Raw genomic sequence first — 23,550 nt, 5'->3', positions numbered from 1 at the left:
TAAAACAAAATCCAGCTGGGCGTGGTGGCATGTGCCTATGGTCCCAGCTACTTGGGAGACAGAGGCGGGAAGATTGCTTGAGCCAGGAGGTGAAGGCTGCAGTGAAGTGTGATCGTGCCACCGCACTCCAGCCTGGGCAATGAAGTAAGATCTTGTCTCAAAAGAAAAAAAAAAAAAAAGTATTTAAAGCACTAAAATATGAGGAAATTTCCAAAACAAGAAATAAAACACTGACATATTACCATCCCTGGTCAGTAAAAGTATTATCTAGGAATATGTTTAATGTAAATTAAAGTTCCTTAGTGGATAAGAGAAGCCATCTAATTTCAACTTAGAAACTGGTCTTTCAAACACTTGGGGCTTACGAAATTCCCAAATGCTTTTAGTTAAACATTACTATTGCTAACTTTTAAACTCAAGCCCATTTTTAAGGAAATGTAATCCACGTATTTCAAATTCATTTTTACTTTATCTGTCAAGATATACTTCGTCAGCTCTTCTGATTCCTATGAGATATTTTGCTGATAATAGAAATCTTATCAAGAAAGGCCCTTTGCAGATGTTAAGAAGAGGCCTATACCCAGACTGCTGTAATGATGACCTTACTGACTTTTGAAGGAAAAAGAATCTTTTTCTGATTTTAGTCGTACTCTTTTCCTTCCATCTCAGTTGTAATAACAAATTAAATACAAATAAAAATAACTTGACGTGGAATCAGCTGGTTGTGGGCAAGGTTTGTGCAGGAAGATGTGAGCAGGACACTCTACTCTTTCACTTCAGGTACGGCTGGCTTGGAATATCACAACCATAAAAAGTGAAGGGGTTTAGGCACAATAAATGAGTCAAGGGGTCTAAGAAGAATTCCTCTTCTCTTTTCCAATCCAATTTCTACAACCTTGCCAGCCGACCTTCTTAAGCAGAAGCCTGAAATAATTTATATAGCAGTGCATTCCTTTGTGTTCCCACCCTCTATCACTTTCCTCCAGACACAAAGGGCTGATGTTCTCCAGACAGATGAGGATTTAGAGACACAGGAGAGTACAAAGGGAAGTGTGAGGTTGAGGTGTCCCCAGTGAATGGGTCAATATCTTAAGAGCAATGGAGCCCTCAGCTAGCTTTGCCCTACTTGTCCAGAGCAGGACCCAGTTCTTGGCGACAACAGCACAGGATGAGGAAGAGGATTGCCACCTTTGGTGGATGGCTGACCAGGGCACAGAAATCCAAGCAGCAACAAATCTGGCCAGTGCCAACCCCTGCAGCCAGCAGAGGCCTTCCCATGTCGTAAGCCACTGCTTTCATAGATAAATGACCTTTGCAGAATATTTCCTTGTCCCCTAAAATGCTAGACAAGCAGAAGCCCAGGGCACTAGAACAATCTTCTTAGCCCCTGGGGGCCTTGACCAAGCCCCAGTTGGACAGAAACAGCCCTTGGAGCCTGAATTTGAGATGCCTTGTTTGGTTTTCCAATAGCCTCCACTTTTAGGAGTCTGGCTTAAATAACCCAGTTATCTCACATACCTCATGGGATACCTACTAACAGTGTGTAGGGGGTGAGTTGGAGTCCCAGGGCCGGAACTAGAGTGGAGCACCCTAACCACAATAACTGAGAATAGAAGCAGTCAGCACTAAGGTTCTGAGTCAATATCCTTACAATATCACTGTAGGTACTGAACCTTCTTTATCCCCAGTATCTAGCACAGTACTACGCACAGAGCAAGTGCTTGACACAGTGCAGTGCAGTTCAGTGAATTCATAAGGGAATCAACAAATGAGGAGCAAGGGACAGGTCTGCCCAGCACCTGACTTAATAGAGATGTCCATACCATCAATGTGCAGTCTTGAGCTTGTGACTAAATCACAGTTCTTTCTGTGGACTTTCATATTGCATGTGACTTTTCACTCAGGGTGGCAGCCCTCATTAGGAAAAGTTAATTGTCTTATGATGCAATATAAAAGTTTGAAAACCCGCAGAGACTGCCACAAATAAACGATATCTGAATCTCAGCATTGAAAAAGAAACAGAATATTTAAAATGTTAACCATTTGCTGGGAGTACATACATGGTATTTTCAAACATTTGATACATTGAAGAAAACGCAGAACTAGTGGAAATTGATTTCCAAGATGCTTCACTTTTTAATCATGATGGTGAAAATTTCGGTTTCAAAAATATGGAATAGTTTAGAAGTACAGTTTAAAGATCTAAGCTAGCAATGTTCAATATTTTAAGTAAATTAGCTTCATTACAGTTACTCATAAAGTTAGAGAAGTGCAGGAGTCAGTCCATCAGGAGGGGTGGTTTGGAACATGGACGCCAGTAGACAAGGCCTTGGTTTACAGACTTAACCTTTGAATCTGTAACAATGGCTAATTTGTTGCATATTTGAAGATTAAATGAGGGAAGCATCCAAAAAAATATGACTTTCTTCTAAAACCTCTTAGTACATTTACTCCTAAATTCAATCGGTATTCACATTATAGGATCTATTTATCATAGACATTAATTACACATGCATTTTTGTCTGTAGGAAAATATCAGGAGGAAGGATGATGCATAACTTGTCCCCACTGCTTCCACCCCCAGCCCACCCATATCTAGGAAAGTCCTTGTTGAGGAATGGACCTGATAAAGACCTCTCTAGAACACTTATTATGTTCTGGGGAGGTGCTATGTCATCTTATTCTTCAAACCAGAGTGGGAGCTGAAGAAAAAAAAATTAACTGCCCATTTATCTATATCCAATGATCTTCAGACAGAATTCTTATTTTCTGAGTATTTTACATCTCTGAGGCTATCACCTAAAATCTTTTTATGTGTAAAATAAACTTCGTTGATCATTTTATCCCTCAGAAGGCTGGCCCACTGCAATAATAACTTTGTGACAGTTGAAAGGTTAATTGAATCTATTATAACAGCACAGTTCAATTCTAATCCATTTCCCGGTGGAAAAAAATTCCAGTGAAGGTATTTTTCCCCAATTATAAAAGTATAATATTCACTGTAAACTATTGGAAAATAGAAAAAAACTAAAGAAAGTCATCCTTAATCTTATCATTTTACCGCTTTTAGAAATGACATGTATTTCCTTCCAGAATTTTTTCTGTGTTGGAAAATATTTTGACCTTATGGAGCAGGATTATTTTTTCCAAGATGCTTCACTTTTTAATCATGATGGTGAAAATTTAGGTTTGAAAAATGTGGAATAGTTTAGAAGTACAATTTAAAGATCTAAGCTAGTAATGTTCAATTATAGCTGCCTTTGCTACAAAATTTTAGCTGGATAACTTTTTAAATTAAACATTTTTGTTGAAACACTGGAAACAACAGACATGTTAACTAACATTTTCTTAATTTAATATGTAAAGAAATGCCAGATTTCTCTTTATGAGTAACATTTATCTCACTGCTATATTTGATACAAGATGTTGTATCTAGATTAATACCTTTATTTAAAAGGATATTCTTTTGCCATTCCTTGGTAAAATATATTTCTATATATATAAATATATAAATATATATACTAGATAATTTTAAATTATATATAAATATATAAATTTATATTTATATACAATATATTTTTATATTTGTATTTATATATTTATATATAAATATATATTTATGTATTTATAAATATTATATAGATTTATAAATATATATATTTATATATAAATATTTAAAATGCCTATGGCCTTTCCTTTGACACTAAAACTAAATGTAATAATTCCAAAAATTTTAACATTTTTCAAACAAGTTTGAAATACAGAAAAATGTTTATATTATGTCTTACAATATTATTCACTGTTAATCAGATTGCATTCTAGACCAGAGGTTGGCAAATTTCCCATATAAAAGTCCAAGTAGTAAATATTTTTGGACAGGTGGTGTGGTCTCTGTTGAAGCTACTCAATTCTGCCATTGTAGTATGAAAGCAACTATAGATAATTCATAAATGAATGGCCATGACTGTGTTCCAATAAAACTTTGTTTAAACAAACAAGCAACAGTGAGTCAGACTTTGCCCGTGGACAGAAGTTTATCAACCCTTGCTCTAGATTATATTTTTTTCTGGCTACCACATTCACCTGGAGTTTTGTGTTAGATGGAGTGTAAGGGTTTCTGATCCTCCATGCAAGACTTCTGGTAAACATAGCTGTTTGAACATGTTTATCTCTACTGGCAATAAAATCCCACTTAAATGATAATAAAGGAAATAAAAGGTATACACTTAGGGGAATGGAGAAGAAAACAGCAGACAGAGATGAGTCAACACAATGTTGGGCAGAGTGAAGCAGATGCAAGAGTGTTCGCTGACCTGGCAGTAAACAGTGCCCAGGTAATACCACTGTGGTCCAAGAGAGGTGCCATATAGGAAGGATTTTATCAAGCTTTGCTGAAGTCTTCTAACCATCATTGGAAGGGCAGCAAATGGTTCCTCAGTAAAGCTGGGTTCTAATCTGGTGCAGTCATTCTCTGAACTAGCACACTTAGCTCATCTGTAAAACTCAAAGCAATTGGTTTTGGGGGGAAAGGGCCCTAACTCTAATGGCAAATATATTGGTATTCAGAGCGCTTAGACAAGAATAGTGCCAACAATAACTAGCAGTTTAACATTCACTGCTTTTACTGCTATTAAGCTGTTCTGCAACCCTTTCCCTCTAGCCTGCTTTCTAAGACCCAAAGGAACTAACTATTCACCTATATTTGCAGTCACTCCTAGTACTCATTGATGAAGAGCTATCATATGAGGAAGGAGAGAAAATGAGAAGACAAGAAATGCCGGAAGGATTCTATGATGTTGATTTGCATGTCAGGGTCTTGGTCCAAGAAGGAAGCAGCAGGCAGAGGGAGGCTGGTAGCCATGGTGCCTAGTGGGCTATGTAGTGACTCACTCCGCCGCTCTGCTTGAGTCCAGCAGACAAAGGCAGTGTGTTAGGAAATGTGTGCTCGATTGTGACAGATGCAAACTTCAAGGGTCACTGGAGTCACATATAAGAGGTTTCACTAACTGGGAGCCAATAACTCCCATCTTTTTCCCAGCAGAATATTTGGAGAATCGATGAGAAAAAAAAAGTATGCATAGTTGACTGATTTCTTTTTTGTAGCGATGAACACTTTTTGTACTCTGTTCCCTCTTCTGTCCCACACTAGACACTATTTATATTCAGATCCTATATGCTCTATTCAAAGGGGAAAACATTTGGACTTCTTTGGTTTTTACTACCACTATTCCATGATTGTCTTTCCTTTGATTTGACTTCCTTTCTTCGTAATAAATCTTCCTATCTTCTCCCTCTCTTTGTTGTTCTCCTTTCCTGTCTCAGTTCGTTGTATTTGCATTTCCTGATCCCATGCACATTCCTTTCCTTCTTGTGGGGAGTTGTTTTTTGTTCTTCGTTTTTGAGATAGGGCCTCCCTGTTGCCCAGGCTGGAGTACAGTGATGCAAACAGGGCTCACTGAAGCCTCAACCCTCAGGCTCAAGCCATCGTCCCACCTCAGCCCCCAAAGTAGCTGGAACTACAGGTACAGGCCACTAAACCCAGCATTTTTTTTTTCATAGAGATATGGTCTTACTATGTTGCCAAGTGGTTTACTCTATTTGAGAATGTCAAAGGAAAAAAACACCTCCCAATTTCCCAGTGCCAACAGACTTTGGGCTTTTTGACAGCAGTTTTTTGGAGACAATTTCATTGATGTTGAGCATTATAATATTGATGAAGGTGATAGATAATTTTAAAAAGTAAACAAATTGTTTTATTTAATCCTGGTGAAAAGTCTGTAGTGTAGTTAGCACTGTCCTCATTTTATGAATGAGAAAATAGAAAGGCAAATAACCTGTCCAAGATAATATAGCCAGTAGAAGGCAGAATCAGGACTTGGCCCTGGCTCTATGATCTTGCCACTGCTTCTCTATCCCACACTGCCTTCTCGGACATGCCATTCTCATCCCCACCTCCATGCCTTTACCCAAACTGTTGCTCCTCTAGGTGCCCTCTATTTTATTTATCTAGGCCTAGCATTCATCAAGGCTAGCCTATGTCTTACTTCCTATACCCCTGTGATTCCCAGTACTTCTCATTTGACACTTGATCATGAATTGCTCTTTTTAAATATTCATATGCTTCTGACATCCCTTTTATAAGTTGTAAAACTCTGAATCTTTTTATAGTTTTAGCACTCAGCCCAATGTCTCATCCTTGATAAGTCCTCGGAGTATTTGTTAATGATGGTGATGCTGATAGACATTTCCCCAGTGGAAGATAACAAATGAAATCAACCTTCCTTAAGCTTAATGGCTGTTCATGTTGTTACAGCAGCTGCATCAATGACAGAGTAATCTGTAATATTTTTCGGAACTTATACACTAAGAGTACCATTAGCCACATGAAAATACCTTCCTCAGAGGCTTCCAGTCTTACCTGTAGCCTGAAGAACTGAATTTTCTTAAGACTAGAATTATTTTCTAAAATTGGCTTTCAAATTTATGGTATATCCTGAGAATTGGCTGCACAAAATTAGTTGCTTACTATTCAATAACACCTCATTTAACAGCAGTGACTGCAATAAGATGCCCCCTAACTTTCTCATGTCAGCCGCATGATCATGAAATCAACAGGAAATAGATGGTTGGCATCTTAGGAAAGTCAGGCTTAGTTAGTAGCTGCTAAAGGCCACTTCTAACAGGAGCGTCAATGAGTTTGATACACACTGTGTGGAGTTGATATACACTATGTGGAAGTCCTGTATACCCTGCACCAACATATCTGACATAATAAACCTCCTGGTAAATACATATCACTCTCCCATGAGTGTTCTTTTGAGGGCTGATGGCAGCCAGCCCGGAAGGTCTTAGTTCAGAACTGCCAACCGGAGAGAGCAATGCAATGGATGACTCACATATACATGATCTTAGGCTCGTCCTTCCTTCCTCTGGAGAAAAAAAAATTGTAAACGGACCCATTTTAGTGGAGTTTATTAATAGAATTTCCTAAAATTTTCTGTGCCCTATATCTGGTTACTGTTATGCATTTTGCAGAGTTACGAAGTAATTGGTAGCACATGGAATGGTACCTGCAGGGGATCACGGCTTGCCTGCCTTATTTGCCTCTGTACAACTTTTGATAAATCTGTGCTTGGTAGAGCCAAGTGTTTATTTCTACCATATGGGCTTCCATTGACTCAGTGTGACCACAAAGTGGCTCTGTATTGTTGCCAGAAATCAACTACATTAGTGTCATGCAAATATATAGAGAGATATGTGTGTAGTTGATTAAAAATTCATGTAAATTCCAAAATTACTTTCATGTCTAGAAACTGTACTAACTCCTCTGAAAATACCCCCGATTCCTTTCTGATCATGTTGACATTGACTACTTTGTATTCCTAATGTCTGGACATCTAACTTGTATTTGGTGACCATCAAGAGTACATGGTAGGAAAAAGTTGAGTTCTTCCAAGTGAACTTCTCCTGGAGGATTTTGTGATCAGATAAGTGCTGCAGAGCATTCCTCATCCCAGAACTGAGTGACACTCATCCCTTGTTGGAAGGTGCATTCTTCCTAGGGGATACCAAAATTCACTGGAGAACTAAAAGTATCAATATAATCATTTAAAGATCAGTTCAATTTTCAGTTAGTTTCATAATTTATACTTTTCATTATTCCTACTTTGGGAAGTATTATTGGCTAAATTCCTGGAAATATCAGAAACAACATTGAAATCAATCCAAAAATATGAACAGCATTGCCACAATAACACTTTTCTGTAATTATAAGCAGTCAGTCACCCAATCAGAAATGATCCTGGTTTGAGTACTGTTTGTAAGCACTGCTCCTCATCTGTGTGACTGGGAAAGTGATGGCAGATGTCACTCTTCAGATTCGCCTCTTTCTCAATTAATATGACAGTTTTATTTTTAAGTTTGGACATTGTAAGAATAAGGAAATAATTATTTTAAAATATATGACCATTCCTCACAAGTTAAACACAGAATTACCATGCCACCCAACAATTCCACTCTTAGGAATATACTCCAAAGAATTGAAAACAAGTGTTCAAACCAAAACGTGTACTTGAATGTTCATAGCTGCACTATTCACAATGACCAAAAGGTGGAAACAACTCAATTGTCCATGAATGAATGAGTGAGCAAATAAAATGTAGTATATTCATATGATGGAATGTTATTTAGCCACGCAAAAAAAAAAAAAAAAAAAACAAGAAAATGAAATACTGATGCCTGCTACAACATGGATGAACCTTGAATACATCATACTAAGTGAAAGAAGCCAGACACAGAAGGCCACTTATTATATGAGTCCATCTATATAAAATATCCAGAGTAGGCAAATCTATTGAGATGAAATGCAGATTTTTGGTTGCCAAGAGCTAGGAGGAGGGGAAATGAAGAATAATTGCTTAACAGATATGGGGGTTCCATTTAGGGTGATGGAAAAGTTCTAGAACTAGATAGTGGTGATAGATGTACAACACCATGAATGTACCTATTGCCACTGAAGTGTACACTTTAAAATGATCAAAATGGTAAATTTTATGTTACATGTATTTTACCGCAATAAGAATTTGTTTTAAATATATGACCACATATTCTGTGATAAACTCCATATTTAATATGCAGTATATCCTCCACAAATAAACACACACAATTAGTGGAATTATGGAATGGTCTGGGTTAACCCTCCTATGCCATTAGTAGCAACAAGCACTGTGTACTGGGCAGTATTTTAAATGTTTTATTTGACCCTGTAAGGTACATATTACTATTCCCAAATTGCAAAAGTGGAAACTGAAATATAACAAACAAAATTTGCCTAAGATCACATAACTGGCAGACCTGAGATAGACCTGAGATTTGCACCCAGATTGTGTAGCAGCATGGTGTGTCCTATTAGCCCCTGTACTGCGGCTGAGCTGACCTTGTCCTGCGATAAAAAAGCTCATGTACAATGGAAAGAGTGCTCTCAGCTCTCAGAACAATGATGATAAAGTTTCAGTCCTTAAAGAACAGACCATTTTTATTCAAATCTGCAAGTACAACCATATTTCTATTTATCTTATTACTTATTTGCCTGATTATCATTGAACATACACCTACCATGAAAGAGCTGCAAGAAGTGTAATTCTCTCTCAGTACAAATTTACTGTGCTATGCAAGGCTATTGCCCTGGCCAGAGATGTCCTGTGGTCCTCTGCAGTCATCTTCTGTTGGAACAAGAGTTACATCCAGTTTCTCGAATATATTCCCCCACCACCAGCCCACCCACGTCTTTCATTACTGGGGCTAGATTTAGTAAGTGAAGTGAGGTTTGGTTGAATCGTAAAGCAGAGTCTTGGCCATAAGGCATGCATGGGGATGAAAGAAGTAAAGAATATCATAGGCGTACGCAATGGGGGTAAGAAGTGATGGATGAGAGGAGATTAACTAGAATAGGATGTCAGCCTCCCCCGAGGTACCACCTCAAATCACACTGCCCTAGGAGTGTGGCTCACTTGCATTGGATAAACAGAGCTTCTGTATTGCCCAACTCCAGACAGTACCACTTACACTGTGGCCTGTGGGAATGGTGTCCCTCCTGGACTCATGTGGTAGAAAACCTGTGTGGCTGTTAGCAATGGCCCTGCAGATGAGCCCCAGCATCCTATCTGAAGGGATGAAATTTTCAGGGCAGTAACAGCTCCAGGACAGATGTAGTTCTTGGCTGCAAGACATGTTTCATCCATCCAGCAAGATCCATCCAGGTGAACACAGGATATCCATGCACAGGGCCAATCTCCAGATAGGAGGGCACTAGCAGAAGCTAGGTAGGATTCAGAGGTGGCTTCTATTCCAACAAAAAGATGGGGTAGATCCCATCAGGGTAGAAGAATGAGGAAGAAGAATAGCTTACTGTTTATTTATCTCCATCTTTGTTTATCCCCAACCCAGACTATTTCCAGCCTGTTAACATAGTGGCCTCAGAACCTCAGTTAACCACCAGGCCTGCCTCCCTTGGTTCTGGATGTGGCTGGGGCAAACCTGCCATGGGAGGGAGATTGCTGCTTTTGATAGGTGGCGAGGGCTAGCATAAGCAAGACCAAGCTCCATGATCCCTACAGTTGGAGCACATTGCCTTTTCAGTCTCCTTATGGAAACTTAGTGCTTGAGCTACGACTTGCCTTTTTGCCATCTAAATCCTGAGAAAGACCCTTCATTGTTTATCCCATTTGCTGCCACTTCTATCAACCCAGAAGTCCAGTCCAGGACTCAATAATAATGAAATGTTTTATGATAGAGTTTTTTCATACAGAACAATCCCAGTTACTATGTGGCTGCTCAGATGGTTGCGTGTTCATGAATGTGGAAGGCCCTCTCCTGGGGGCAACAGCTCAACAGCTTTCTGCTAAGATATTTCCACTGAGCAATAAGCTATCATACAGTGCAGATGGGTTTTAAATATTTCAACTATTTTCAAGCAGGCCCTGGGTCATAAATGCCTTCATCTTGACTTTCTAATTTCCAGATTCCCTTCACAAGAGAGGGCTCTCGGTGAAGCGAAAAATTGACAATAGAGGTCTTGCTAATCTCGAAACACTTTATTTAATTTCAAAGTGAAGTCGTTATGATCTAAAGAATAGGGAAAAACTGAACTGTGAGCTTCTTCATGCATTTAAGTGTTTTGGATCTAAAGACTTGAAAGAAAAGAAGAGCTTTCTGAGTTGATTCTATTGCAATTCTGTCTATTAGAAGAGAGACCACCGCTCAAAGTCCCTTCCAGCTCTGGGACATAAGATTTTTGAACTGACCTCTAATATCAGAATTCCTCCACAATGCAAATTTCTGAGATTCTAGAGTTTCTAGGGACAATAAGACACTCCTATAGCCTCTGTTGAATTAATGTTGCCTGCTCATCCCAAAGTTCATGCTACCCTGTGGACCACTGGGAAATAGTCAGTTGAGGCAGAGGTAATTCAACTCTATTAAACTTTTGCTTTAGTTCTTCAATAGATCTTTCTATTTCCTTCAATAGGACAAAATATATAACCAGCTGTTTCAAATTTACTACTAGAAGTTTGAGTTTCTGGAAGCTGAATAACATTGCTACCCTATTTTATGACTTTTCATCTGAGCAGCAGTAAGAAAATGAAAGTAAAAATAATTAATCAGAAATAGCAAAAAAAAAAAGGCAACTCTGTTTAATATTAATTATGATGATTTATGTCATCATCATTGGATTTTAGGTCACTTAAAAATGAAATAAGTTATACATGAAGACAACTTGAAGCAATAAATGAAACTAAGATTTCAAAGATATCTTGACCTCTGTCGTGTAAAACATTAATTTATAGAAAAATAATTTTATGATTATGACATTTGCCTTTACTATAGATGTTCTGGTTTCCATGGCTAACCTGACAGAAGCAATTTATTTCCTTGACTTGTTCTTCGATTCCTGTTGCCTTCAGTTCAGGTGGTTCCCACTGGAAAACAGTAATATCTCGAGCTGGGATTTGATGGGTCAATCACTTGGGCTTCTCTCAAGAGAGGTTTGGGCATAGATGGGAATGTGCCATATAACTCATTCAATTACACTATAAAGATAAAAACTGCAGTAAATACCAAAAGCAAATTATCAACAAGTCTCTAAATACAGAATAAATGAAGGTGATATATAATTTATAAGATTTAAATCATTAAAAATAAAGGGTATAAATTAAATCCTTCTTTGACTTAAAAAGAGGGACTAATAATTGCTGCTTCATGTATGCATAACCTGTGTAAGCTGCAGAGTATAATGGGCACTAGAGCCAAACAGTCTAGATTTGTCTGGACTGCCAGTTGCTAGCCTTGTGACCTTAGATAAATTACTTGACATCTTTGAGCTTCAGATTCTTCCACAAAACTGGAAGTATTTACTTCATTGGCATGAGTATTAAATGGCAATACACATATAAAACTCTTAGAACATTGCCCGTACTTAAAAACTAATCAATTAATGTTAGCTTTTTTTTAATCTTCCTGTCACAAAGTTTTGAATAGAACAAAATATCAAGCCTTTCCTGAGCTTCCTGGTGGCATTCCTGCAACATTTCTGTGCTTCTGAGCTTCAAAACAACATATACATTAAAAGCCTCACTTGCACATACCTTACAGTCCTAGGACTTTGGAGATGCTCACAGAGCGCAAGTGATGGCTTTATGCACTGTTATGAGGTCTTCTTTCTTGCTGGACCTTCTACTTGTGCACTGTCCCCAGAGAAATGTATTTCCATTGTATAGAATAGGATTTTGGCTTACACATACATCATTATTAGCTGTGTAGTAAGTTCATTTTAAATTAAACAATTAGGTGAACATTTCAGGACACTGAGCAACCTAGATGCCGAGGGTCATTATGCAGTCTCTTTCCTCTAATTAAAACAGCATTACAGCAACATTCAAACATTTCCACCTGGTCTAGGGATCTTTTTTTTTCTCTTTTTCCATATATAATAGTAGCAGTAACAGTGATTATGATAATGAACATTATTAAACACATGCTCTGTGAAAACACATGTCTGTCTGAGAGCCTCACATGAATTAACTTATTTTATCCTCATATAACTCATTCCACTTTGTCCAGCACTTTCCTAGTGATAGCACTGCAAGAATTGCGTCTCAGGAGCCACCCTAATCCCAGGCAAATCGGGATGGCTGGTCACCCCAAACAACACTTAGAAATAGGAGTTCTTATTAGTTTTCCAGGTTGAGCCACAGAGAGGTTGTATAACTTGCCCAAAGACACACAGCTGGTAAATAGGAAAGTCTCGCTCCAGAATCTGTGCTCACCACCTTGGAGAATAATTGAACTTTGGATAAGGGATCAGAGAAGTTGGCTTTAGAGTGCCTTCTGACAGGAAGGGCTCTTTGTTCCCTCTCTCAGGGCAGAAACATTGCTTGTGAGAGTATCCAAGGCTGTTCAACACCTGATTTGAATAGGTTAATGGGCAAGTCGTACTCTGTTCTTTAATAGTAACATAAAGCAGCAAGCAGGCACAAGTTTTTAACAGTTTTCATATAAGAAATTTGTAAATGTATATGCACCAAGGGACACTGCATACCACTGTGTGTTATTCGATTTCAGCCCTCACATGCAAACCCTCAGTGTCCTCCTACAGCTCACTCCCCATCCTCTACCCTTTGCTGTGTGACTCTTGTAAGTGTTCCTAATGCTCTCTGATTCTTTAGGACAAGATTTCTTTCTCCACATGAGTCTTGTTCTTCACTGTACCATAGTTTTATTCTCCATGATTACTTTTTCACTTATTGTAATATTATAAAATTTATTTTACATTACAACTTAGAATTGCAGAGAAAAATGTGCCATCATTATGTCTAGGGCTGATCAAGAGCAGCCAACCACAGGTTAGTGAGGAAGAAAATTAACTAAGAGTCCCTGCCTAAAGTTAATCCCATCTGCTCATGTGAATGGTACTTTAGGAGACAACTTTCATTTGGATAAAAAATGTTCTTTCTCTCATCTCTCCTATGCTTATCTCCCTAAGGTGGCATCTGGGGACATAAGGAAATGGCTCCTGCTCCCTTGTGGTGGTGGAAAGCATTAATGTTCCTAGATAGGGGTGTGGTGTGTCTTCTTGCCTGAAGGATAATGGGTTTTTTCCACTCTACTCATGGACCAGTCCAGGGGTCTCCCTTGCCAATCTGACCTAATCTCAGTGCCCACTGGTGTGAAATGCCCCCCTAAGTCCTGGCTTGGACAATTCTCTCTGCAGTCTACTGTGCAGAGCCACACCATACCCCTTGCCTCACTATGGTGAATTCTCTGAAATGCTGACTAGCAAGAGCCTCAGCTACTTCTGGCTCCACTCTACTCCAAAACAGAGGAAAGAGTGACCATGAAAGCTGAACCTCAGAGACTCCTTTCTGCCTGGCTTCATGAGCGTGCTTTTAATTAAGTTGGCTACCCTGTGTTGGTGCTGAGGGCCACCTGGGAGTGAATCTCTTTCCTAACGGTCACCACTGCCTTTGGTGTTACCATAATGTATCTAATATACTTCTTCTCCAGGCCAAAGCCCACATGTGAAAGAAAGTCAGGGCCCACTTCTGATGGCTTTATACTTCTCTGTCTCTCTCCTTCTCTCCATAATTTCCCCTTCCAGAACTAAAACATGTTCTCTTTTACTTGTTCCATGCTATATTCTCCTACCTAACAACCATAGAACTGACAAAGCTGTCACCCTTTTCATACTACAGGTCCTACAATCTATATCCCCCATGCTCAGGAATGATAGGCTAAAGGGAGGTAAGGAAATTTAGAAATCCTTTCTTGATATGAAAGCCTCACTTGCAAGGCTATTATCTTGCTGCATAACCCAATTTGGGTAGCTAAAAAAATTAATTGCATTGTACTTTTTTGGTACTCCTATAACTGCTGAATATCTACTCGATCACCATTCCCACCACTACTCAACAGCCAGATAGGTGGAGGCTCTACTGTATTCAGGCAAAGGCTGTGTACTCAGAAGGCAAAAAAGAAAACCGTATTTAAAACGGTTTTTAAATATTAGTCCTATAAATATTAGCCCTGTTACATGGTAATTAGTGAGACATCATTTAAATTGCTTGCTTAAATCCCAGGATACAAAATCAGTGCGCAAAAATCACTTGCATTCCTATAAACAAAAATAGGCAAGCCAAGAGCCAAATCATAAATGAACTCCCATTCACAATTGCCACAAAAAGAATAAAATACCTAGAAATACAGCTAGCAAGGGAAGTGAAGGACCTCTTAAAGGAGAACTACAAACCGCTGCTCAAAGAAATCAGAGATGACACAAACAAATGGAAAAACATTCCATGCTCATGAATAGGAAAAATCAATATCATGAAAATGGCCGTACTGTCCAAAATAGTTTATAGATTCAATGCTATTCCCATTAAACTACCATTGACATTCTTCACAGAATTAGAAAAAAAACTATTTCAAAATTCACCTGGAACCAAAGAAGAGCCTGAATAGCCAAGACAATTCTAGGTAAAAAGAATAAAGCTGGAGGCACCCAATTTCAAACTATACTACAAGGCTACAATAACCCAAACAGCATGGTATTCATATAAGAACAGACATACAGAACAGAATACAGAACCCAGAAATAAGACCACACACCTATAACCATCTGGTCTTTGACAAACCAGACAAAAATAAGCAATGGGGAAAGGATTCCCTATTCAATAAATGGTGCTGGGAGAACTGACTGGCCATATGCAGAAAATTGAAACTGGACCCCTTATACAAAATTACACCTTATACAAAAATCAACTCAAAATGGATTAAAGACTTAAATGTAAAACCCAAAACTATCAAAACCCTAGAAGAAAATCTAGGCAGGATCATTCAGGACATAGACACAAGCAAAGATTTCATTGCGAAGATGCAAAAAGCAATTTCGACAAAAGCAAAAATTGATAAATGAGATCTAATTAAACTAAAGAGCTTCTTCACAGCCAAAGAAACGATCATGAGAGTGAACAGATAATCTACAGAATGGGAGAAAAATTTTGCAATCTATCCATCTGACAAAGACCTAATATTCAGCATCTACAAAAAAATTAAACAAATTTACAAGAAAAAAAAACCCCATTAAAAAGTGGGCAAGGGACATGAACAGCCACTTCTCAAAAGAAGACATACATGTGGCCAACAAATATATGAAAAAAAGCTCAGCGTCACTGATCATTAGTGAAATGTACATCAAAACCACGATTAGATACCATCTCACATGAGTCACAATGGCTATTATTAGAAAGTCAATAAAACAACAGATGCTGGTGAGGTTGTGGAGAAAAAGGAATGCTTTTACACTGTTGGTGGGAGTGTAAATTAATTCACCCATTGTGGAAGATAGTGTGTCGATTCCTCAAACACCTAGAGGCAGAAATACCATATGACACAGCAATCCCATTACTGGGTATAAGCCCAAAGGAATATAAATAATTCTATTATAAAGATACATGCACGTGTATGTTTACTGCAGCACTATTCACAATAGCAAAGACAGAATCAACCTAAATGCCAATCAATGACAAACTAGACAAAGAAAATTTGGTACATAAACACCATGGAACACTATGTGGCCATAAGAATAAAATAAAATAAAAACAACGAGATTCTGTCCTTAGCAGGGACATGGATGGAGCTGAAGGCCATTATCCTCAGCAAACTAATGCAGGAACAGGAAACCAAACACCACATGTTCTCACGTAGAAAAAGGAGCTGAATTATGAGAACACATAGAGGGGAGCAACACACACTGAGGCCTGTTGGAGGGTGGGGAGAGCATCAAGAAGAATAGCTAGTGGATGCTGGGCTTAATACTTAGGTGATGGGATGATCTCTGCAGCAAACCACCATGCCACATGTTTACCTGTGTAACAAATCTGCACATCCTGCACATGTATCCCTGAATTTAAAAATATTACACGGTGGCTCATGCCTGTAATCCCAGCACTTTGAGAGGCTGAGGCAGGCGGATCACCTGAGGTCAGGAGTTCAAGACCAGCCTGTCCAACGTAGTGAAACCCTGTCTCTACTAAAAATACAAAAAAAAAAAAAAAAAAAAAAAAAGCCAGGCGTGGTGGTGCGTGCCTGTAATCTCAGCTACTCAGGGGGTGCTGAGACAGGAGAATCCTTGAAGCCAGGAGGCAGAGGTTGTGGTGAGTCCAGATTGCACCACTATACTCCAGCCTAAGCAACAGAGTGAGATTCCATCTTGAAAACTACACATAAATAAATTGCCTGCTTTAACAAATGGCACTTTTTCATTGTATATTTTTAAATTATATAAGCAATACATGAATAAAAACTGATAAGGAGAGAATTAAAATAATACAGGAGTATATGAAGTAAAAAGTGCATGCTCCTCACTCCACTCCCACTTCTCAATATGAAAGTAATCACTGTCGATGGTTGATCTATAACAGTACAGACCTTTTCTTATGCTTTTATTTAAGTATATGTTTTCACATAACAATACAAAATTTTTATTTTTTTCCTCAAGATCAGGGTCAAAGCATAGGTCTTTGTGCACCCATGGTATATAGACAGAAGTGGCCAATAATGCCTCTTCTTTGTATATACCAAGAAGAACTTAAATCACAGCCTCAAAGAGATATTTCCATACTCATGTTCATAGTAGCATTATTCACAGTAGCCAAAAGGTATGAACAACTCAAATGTCCATCAACAGATAAATGAACAAGCAAACCATGGCATAATTCAGCTTTAATAAAGAAACAAAATTCTGACACATGCTACCATGTGTATGAACATTGAAGATATTATGCTAAGTGAAATAAGCCAGAACAAAAGAACAATATGATTCCACTTGTATGAGGTACCTAGAGTAGCCAAATTCATAAAGACAGAAAATATAATGGTTGGTTGCCAGGGGCTCAGGGGAGAGGAAGATGGGGAGTTACGGTTTAATGGGTATAGGGTTTCAACTGGGAAGGATGGAAGAGTTCTGGAGATGGATGGTGGTGATGATTGCACAACAGTGTGAATGTATTTAATGCCAATGAACTGTGCACCTAAAAATGGTTTAAATTTTAAACCATATTATCTATAAATTATATGTTTCATATAATTTACCACAATAAAAAAATGTTACCCTCATGGAGTTCATAATCTAGGAGAGAAAGATAATAAGCAAATTAAAATGTAAAAATTGTTTAAGTAGATGAGCTTTTTTTTTTTATTGTGGATCAGTTTTTGGTTTGCTACCACTTTAAAGATAAGAAACTCAAGGACAGAGAGGAAAAGAAACACAATCTCCATAAAACTCAGTCTGAATCCTGAGCCAATGCTCTTTCTATTGAATTATACTTCTTTTTGAGTTATTTCTATTGCCTCTGTTTTATCTGAGCCATTCATTCATGTACTAGAAAGAGAATAGACTGTGGCATCTGGGTTCAAATTCCAGTTCAGCTGTTTCCCGGAAGTTTGATCTTGAGATTTCCTCTTCAGTAAGATGGAGATAACAAAGCCTACTTCATAAAGATGAAATGTAATTGGTTACACTTACATCTGTGTACAAAGTAAGGAGTCAATGAAAACTAGTTCCTTTCCTAAATGTCTCAAAATGGCTTCTCTGAGTTTGTTGTTTATTTATAAGCTATGTTCAATATGTAAATACTCACAGTCTAGCAGTTTCAGCAAACATATTCATGTGTTTGAGCTTTTATAAATCATTGTAGAAATACAGTTTCTACAATGCTCAGTTGAACGCCCTGGGAAATGAGCCAGATACATTTGTCTGATGCTTATTTCACTGGGAGGGAACTTTCAAAGGATAAGTTTTGTAAAGAATTCAAAATGAGACCTACTTTATTCTTTTTTTCCAAAACATAAAGCCAATTCTTTGATATTTCTACTAGCTATTAAAAAATCAAAGCCATATTCCATTTTTAATCTTAAGACACTTATCTCTAAACAAACAAAACAAAATCTATATAATGGCACAGGTTATGAATGGCCACCTGAGAAATGGGTTACAAGTGTCTAGTTTCTCAAGAAGAACGACGTGTTTCTCAGATGCGGTCTAGTGAATGTGTTGCAGGAATAAAGGCCCATAAATGGCATTGTGGAGGAAGAGTGGCAGAAGAAACAAAGAATTCCAAAATGATTCTGAAAGATTTTGACTCAAAAAGGAGATCAAATATTCTTGTATTTTTGTATCATGTCTTTAAATTTATTTATCTGTGTAATATATTTGGGTATTTTAACAATAACACATTATACTCTATAATTACTTATGTTCATGTTAACTTTAGTCTTTATAAAGACCAAACCAAATCCTTTAATTATTAGAAAAAGAAGCCACATTCCAATAAAAATAAAGAAACTACTCTCAGATTTAGTTGAATATGGAAAGCATTCTATATTTAAGACAGCATGATTTCTCTCTTCAACATTTAATCTAGAAAAATGAATAATCCTTTTGGCATCAATTATACAATTATATAAGTAATATTTCAATGACTGAGATATACTAAACATACTATCTGGAATTACCTTAAATATTTATGTTGATGTGATTGCCTTCAGGGTTTTCTACACTTAAAGCGCTTGTTTCTGTCACGCTTTAAGTTCAAAATCTTGATCATTTTTCAAAGTATACCTCAAATATCCCCTTCTCCTCCTGGTCTTGTCCATTGAGGCTTCAAGAACTCTTTACACCTCATGATTCATTCGCCCACAGAATACAGACATGATTTCTGATTTTATGCAAGAACACTGTATGTTCAACTTACATCTTTTTAAGTTCATGGAGAAGGGGATATTTGAGGTATACTTCGAAAAATGATCCCCTGTTCTCCAGTCAGAATGAGTTGCTTATTTCTCTGAGCAGTCATCATTGTGTGTCCCTCCATTATCTCATAAACTTAAAACAACTTATAACCATTGTTACAAGTTCAGATGTTTCTCCCATTTAGCTGCAAGCTTCTTAAGAGCAGGACCATCATCAGGCCCCTATTCCTCTCAACACATATCTGACACTCATCCGTTCATTCATCCAACAACAATTTATTGCATTCCTACTGTTTGATACTGTGGAATAAACAGTAAGGAAATACAGGAAAAATGAACAACTAAGTCTTAATGTCATGGGGAGAATTTTCCAAGCCAAGAAAGCTCTGAAAAAAAAATGAGAAGGCCGGGCGCGGTGGCTCAAGCCTGTAATCCCAGCACTTTGGGAGGCCGAGACAGGCGGATCACGAGGTCAGGAGGTCGAGACCATCCTGGCTAACACGGTGAAACCCCGTCTCTACTAAAAAGTACAAAAAACCAGCCGGGCGAGGTGGCCGGCGCCTGTAGTCCCAGCTACTCGGGAGGCTGAGGCAGGAGAATGGCGTAAACCCGGGAGGCGGAGCTTGTAGTGAGCTGAGATCCGGCCACTGCACTCCAGCCTGGGCGACAGAGCGAGACTCCGTCTCAAAAAAAAAAAGAGAATAAAAATATTGCTACAGACCAGATTTACTAAAAGCATTAACAGAAGCCTTGTATCACAGAACTGATGTATTTTTATAGCCAGTGTATAGGCTTCTAAGTTAAGGATCTCTCTCTTGTACTACTTTGACCATTTTATGTGATCTGAGACTTCTGTGGTTTGTATATAAAAAGCTGGTAGGCTCAGAGTGAGTGAAATAAATCTAATCAATGTTTATTTTCAAAAGAAAACATGAATTGGCAGTAAAAATTTAGAGGGAGGAAAAAGGCAGAAACTTTGTTTTCATGGTAAAGGCCTAAAGTCCAACTTGCAACTCTCAGGCTAACGACATGAATTCTTGGAAAAGAACTTGTTTCGTTTTGAAACTTTCCATTAAAACAAAACATATTGCTATCTCAATATATATGTTACACTTAGATTTATTTCAAATACCATTTTTTGTATGCGCTCTTGAGATACTAGATTTCCTATTTCTTTAGCATAAATTAAATTCAATTTTTCAGAGCATATGTGCCAACTTAAAAAAATTATCATTGTCAAACAATTTCTGATTGGGCAATTTTAACTTGATATTATGCTCCATTCTATTCTCCCAGGTCTTTCTCAGTGCCAGACCTCCTGGTCTTGTCCATTGAGGCTTCAAGAACTCTTTACATCTCATGATTCATTCGCCCACAGAATACAGACATGATTTCTGATTTTATGCAAGAACACTGCATGTTCAACTTAAATCTTTTTAATTTCCTGAAACAATTACCTTCACGAAAGCTAGTCCTCTTCTTTACCAATGTTTCAGAATCACAGAAAGCTATTAATGATTAACATTTCTGTATATATATCTAACTTGCCCTGTCACATTATTGTTTGGTTTCCAAGAACTTCTCCTCTAATCTCTCATTGGCCACTATCTCTAAGATTTTGCAATCTTTTCCTGAAAAGCCTGTCACTTCTTTCATACCTGACCTCTGATGGAGCACAGATAAGTCTTCCTCCCCCATTCACTAGAGAATTCAACAACACTCTGTCTTAGGTGGGGACTGACTCTGTCGCCCTTACTCAGGATCCTTATCAGCTTTTATTATTTTGTTTGTTTGCTTTTAGAGATGTGATCTCACCATATTGCCCAAGCTGGCCTTGAACACCTGGGCTCAGGGATTCTCCCACTTCTGCCTCCCAAGTAGCTAGTACTACAGGTGTGTGCCACTGTGCCTGGCTTTCTCATCAACTTTCAAAAAACTCTAGTCCATTTCCATTTTTAAGAGTAGGGCATACTGGATCACTGAATCTATTAATTTCCTTCCTTCCTTCCTTCCTTCCTTTCTTCCTTCCTTCCTTTCTTTCTTTCTTTCTTTCTTTCTTTCTTTCTTTCTTTCTTTCTTTCTCTTTCTTTCTTTCTTTTTTTCTTCTGTCTGCCTTTCTTTTTGTTTTTGTTTTGTTTTGTTTTTTTGAGACAGAGTATTTCTCTGTTGCCCAGGCTAGAGTGCAGTGGCACGATCTCACCTCACTGCAGACTCCACCTCCTGGGCTCAAGCCCACCTCTTGCTCAGCCCCCCAAGTCACTGGCAGATGCCACCGTGCCCAGCTAATTTCTTTATTTTTTTGTAGAGAAGGGGTTTCACCATGTTGTCCGAGCTGGTCTCAAACCCTTGAGATGAGGCAATCCGCCCACCTTGGCTTCCCAAAGTGCTGGGATTCCACGCATGAGCCACCATGCCTGGCCTCTATTAATTTTCAAAACATTTCATTTAAAATGTCAGATTAATTCTGAAACCAAAAATACTCCATGAGCTATCAGTACGACTCTACAGATTTAAAAAATCCCCAGTATAGTAGAGCCTAAAACATTCCAACATGGTATCAGCCCTGCTGAATTCCAGTCCTGGCTCTGCCACAGATTGAGCAGGCTTGAGCCATTTTTTTCTGGATCTCTGAGCATCATTCATCATTCATCTCTCCAGACATTAGTTATCTATTCATATTTATCAGTCAAGTGCCAAGGTTATAAGAGTGAACAACGCAGTCACAGTGGTTTACTAAACTGGCTTTCTAATGAGCTGTTAACCTCATCTTTATAACAGAAATAATACCCATCTTGTAGGATAAAATTAAATGAAGTCAAACATGTAACACATGTGGAAGTCAATTAATGATAATGTTTATTATCCAGTACTTAACACAGTGCCTAGCACGTAGAATCTCAAACCATATTTGCTTCATTCATTTATGTATTCATTATTCCTGTCTCTACCCATGGTGCCTCACCACCTCTACACCACCCACCCACTACTTCCTTGTCCCTGAAGGTATCCTTCTCATTAAGTCTCCCAGCTGAAATCCTTCAAGGTGAGATAACCTTTTCAAACCTGACCAGTACAGTTCATAGGAAGCTACACCTCAGCCAGAGTTATTTTGGAAGCTATCTCTGAGGCCCCTGCACAGCCAAAAGAAAAGCATCCACAGTTCATGGCAAGTCATTTACTACCCAGAAAATGCCTGGATTTTCTTAATCCATTTGTTTATTTTTCCCAGGTAATCACTTCAAGATGAAAATGATGCAGTATCTCCCATTTTATTGATGAGAGGGCTTTCCCCCCCCCATTGGAGTTGCTCAAAGAATCTTCATACATTGTTCATTAAAACAATAATAATAACTTAAAACATCTTTATTTAAATCTACTTTCTATGAAATGGATCCACTCTCAAATATACAGTTGTTTGTAGTTACTAGCTCACAGTCTGAAAACTGAAGGATATTTTATAAAGGCATTTGTGTGTTGAAGTATCAATATAAAGTGTAACTCTGGAAAGACCATAACATTTAACACTGTATTTGTTTCTAGACACCGTGAGAAGTTGTGTAGCAAAGTTGTTCTTCACCTGCTCCCTGAAGGGTCATTACTGCCTATACAGTAAGTCCAGTTTTATTCTCATCAGTCAAGAACCTCAGCCATGGATCCAGATCATGTTTCTATTTCAGCAGGTTTGTATAATTTGTGTTCATCAGGCTCTTTAATGAGCCTGTGGGATATGGGCTTATAATCACTTTTATTGAATTATTCTTTGGCCAGAGTTGATATGTAGATAACAGCAATACATACATATTTCATTAATAATTTTAACCTCTTTTTTATATTTTAGGATAGTTTCCTTATAAAAGAAGGAATTATTAATCAGTTAGCCAAACATATTAATATCTTAAATATCCTTAGCTTTAAAAAAGAAGAATGAAAGGGAAAATATCTTTGGTTAAACAACAGCAAAAGCAGTGTATTTGGGAGAATAGCTTCCCTTATGTAGTAGTGCTAGCCTTGATTTGTCTAGAGTCTTCCAATCTCCAGTTAATGTTAGTGTTAGTATATTCTTTTTGACATTGTTAAGATACTAGAATGTCTCTTTTTTTCTGTAGAATATATGTACATAGGTGAAATTATGTAAAGAGCAACTTACAACTTGAGAATGAAGAATTTGATGCAGAGATGTTAGCATCAAAAGAGATTCTTATTTGAAAATAGTTATCTCAGATGCACTAAACTTTCATGTAAAAT

General features: G+C 37.9%; 1 protein-coding gene across 6 annotated transcripts in view; it reads left to right on the top strand.

Moving 5' to 3' along the window:
* VEPH1 (ventricular zone expressed PH domain containing 1) overlaps positions 1 to 23,550 on the top strand; it is a 247,970-nt gene that overhangs the window by 157,637 nt on the left and 66,783 nt on the right. For all 6 annotated transcript variants that reach the window (XM_050779846.1, XM_050779843.1, XM_050779847.1 and 3 more), the window contains one exon: positions 22,846 to 22,985. In XM_050779846.1, the coding sequence (XP_050635803.1) occupies positions 22,846 to 22,985 (140 nt within the window). The remainder of the gene's footprint in view (positions 1 to 22,845; positions 22,986 to 23,550) is intronic.

Source organism: Macaca thibetana, chromosome 2 (genome assembly GCF_024542745.1).
Source record: "Macaca thibetana thibetana isolate TM-01 chromosome 2, ASM2454274v1, whole genome shotgun sequence".
Lineage (NCBI taxonomy): Eukaryota > Metazoa > Chordata > Mammalia > Primates > Cercopithecidae > Macaca > Macaca thibetana.
The sequence above is the reverse complement of the archived record's forward strand: the minus strand, read 5'-3'. Positions and strand labels throughout refer to the sequence as shown.